We start from the raw sequence: 2,566 nt of genomic DNA, 5'->3' as shown, positions 1-2,566 counted from the left end.
AAAATGTTGGGAAGTTTTTTCTGGCTTATTTTCAAATTAAATCAGTTGAGGAATTTTATTAAAATTTGTTCGATATATTGTCTGTTGTAGATTTTACAATTCATTTTTGGATCAACCTCGATTTTTAAATATTCCCGAGTACAAGAAAACAGCGTTGGATGTGGCAAATTCGCTCGTCAAATTGAGTCTGCGTTGGTTGAACAATGATGTGGATGTGTTGGATCCTCCGGTCATCAATCAGACAATGGTCTATTTTTTATTTTAAACTCTTTTGAATTTTTGAACCAAAATGTTCTCCTTCAGTTTGACATTATGACCGATTGTTTTCTCCAATGGCCAAATTTCAATTGCACTTTGTTTCTCCAATTGTCAGAGAGTTTGCCACCTTCGTGGCATGATATGGCATTGAAGGCTTTAACGAGTATTATGTTGTTTTGAATTATCAGTTTAATTGTTATTTTGTGTTTGTTTTTTAGCAGTTCCAGGAAGGCGAACGTTTACCGGAATAGGACCCGAATATATGATTTTACCGAGCCGAGTGTATTCCGAATTGTTGATGTTTTACTTTTTGGGTGAACGGGTAGAAAGTGGTGCTAATTTGACATATAAAAGCTGCTTTGAAATGAATAACACGAATCCGGTGAGAATTGAAAAAAAATAGATATATAACTGACTTTTTACATTTGTGAGAAATTTTCTTTCTGTTAGCTTCAAAATTGCTTGTTCTACCGAGAATTGTTCCTGCATGATACATCGGATGCAAACAATTACTGTATTTGTTCTCCGGTGAAACACTCTCTGGCGAGGTCTCCGGCGTTTGATATTGCAGGTATGTCATGTGCAATTGTTATATTTCTATGTTCATGTGTGTTCATGAGTTCCATTTTCAACAACAACTCTTTTCCCAGATTATAATTACAAGTCGGGTAAGTATTCTACTTGGGTGATGTCTCTGGTGAACAACGAGCCTACTATGCGGATATATCTAGTCAACAGTCCTGCTTGGCAGTTGACGGTCTTTTTAACTGGAATAGGCTTGTTTTTTGTATCGTTATTTTTTATCCACGTCATCACTAAGTCGTCGCATCTGTTGTTCAGCGACTCGCTAGTGGCTGTATGAAGGAATGGATGGATGGCTGATTGGTGATGATGATGATGATAATCACGTGTGTCTGTCTGTCTTCTTCTTTTCAATACAAGAGAGCAAAACAAAATAACCGATATTACTTATTTGATCATTTTAATGACGAGATGTGTTAAGTAGTAGAATAAAAAAAAGAAAAAAAAGGAGAAAACCATCAAATTTGAAAAAGTACTGTTCAAATGGTGTGATATTTTCTGGCACACAGCAATGCGTGCATGCGTTCTTTGGCCGGTTCGAAGTTCTCTTGTAAAAGAACGGTAGAATAGTAGAAAGCCAGTGCACGCTGCCAGTCGCCCTTGAAAACACGATTATTTTTTTTGTCAAAAACAACAACAACATTTGCCTCACCAATGATGCATAAGTGTTAGCTAAGATGAAGTGAATGATCACCAGCTTTGGCGACAGACGCAGAGCTGCACCGGCTACGATCAACGCTGAACGGAACCAACCGCTTCGCTGGTAAACATTGGCAAGGCTGATCCAACCTAGGTCCTGTGTAAGCACGGTTTTAGAACATTTTCACCTGTAATTAATGCTAAGGAAGAACCTTCATCGACGTTGGCGCATAGGCGATAGAATGTCTGAGACAGTCGATTGCCATTGATGAATTACCAATAGTTCGCCAGTAGACAGAAGCAACCAAGCTGCACAGCCAGATGTCATCTGCATATACATATACATATATATTCACAAGTGCACACAAAAGTATAGCTGTTTATACTGGATGGATTTTGCATTGCATGTGCGATTCGAGTGGCAACCATCTGTAGACTTTCGGCACGATTTGGGATCAAGCTCAAGAGCACTTCGGCAAGACCCTTTTCAGGCTTGTAATCAACGGCTGACTCGTCACGCCTTGTGAAACCAGCCAAATGATCCATGGTCCACATGTTGCCGGCAAAATCGGTCGGACAGATTGGTTCAAGAAATTCTTCCTCAATAGGTGGCACTTCGAAGTGCAAAAGTTTTCCAACGCTAAAACAGCAGAAACCAAGCACTGATTACAAACAACAACGAGAACGAGAAAAGATAACACACTCTAATCCTTTGCTTTGTGGAGACAACCACATGGATATGGACGAGTCGAAGTTGAAATTTCTCAGTCGTTGTTGGCATTCGGCCAAAGTGTGATGAACGTGATCAACGACCACCGGTCTAGCATCGTAAATATGCAAAGGCAATTCTGGCAACACGGCTGGCAGGCGTGTGTCTTTCTGCAATCTGGCGACGTGACGATGCGGCGGCGACGGCAATGGTGGTGGTGGTGGTGGTGCTGCAGATGGACGAACATTTTCCAATTCTTCATTTGGAATTTGGCACGGCCACGTCGACAATGTGGCTCTTTTCGTCGATTTACGACCACGTTTCAACCTCGGGTTGCACGTAGAACCGTCGGCCAAGGCTCAATGCAGTCGTAGTCGT

The 2,566-nt window shown here is 41.0% G+C and overlaps 2 protein-coding genes across 2 annotated transcripts; one reads left to right on the top strand and one right to left on the bottom strand.

Moving 5' to 3' along the window:
• Positions 1-90: 90 nt before the first annotated feature.
• Positions 91-1,077, top strand: Tsp_13236 (conserved hypothetical protein; the record flags this gene model as incomplete). The annotated part of the gene is made up of 5 exons (XM_003367593.1): positions 91-247; positions 304-421; positions 477-640; positions 709-829; positions 932-1,077. Coding segments are annotated over 5 exons (706 nt in total), but the record flags the coding sequence as incomplete, so codon positions are not given.
• Positions 1,078-1,319: 242 nt separating this feature from the next.
• Tsp_13235 (conserved hypothetical protein) lies at positions 1,320-2,546 on the bottom strand (the record flags this gene model as incomplete). Its single annotated transcript, XM_003367592.1, has 5 exons — positions 1,320-1,439; positions 1,535-1,636; positions 1,692-1,807; positions 1,866-2,119; positions 2,183-2,546. Coding segments are annotated over 5 exons (956 nt in total), but the record flags the coding sequence as incomplete, so codon positions are not given.
• Between the last annotated feature and the right edge of the window lie 20 nt (positions 2,547-2,566).

This window comes from Trichinella spiralis (assembly GCF_000181795.1).
Source record: "Trichinella spiralis strain ISS 195 chromosome Unknown Scfld4001, whole genome shotgun sequence".
NCBI lineage: Eukaryota > Metazoa > Nematoda > Enoplea > Trichinellida > Trichinellidae > Trichinella > Trichinella spiralis.
The sequence above is the reverse complement of the archived record's forward strand: the minus strand, read 5'-3'. Positions and strand labels throughout refer to the sequence as shown.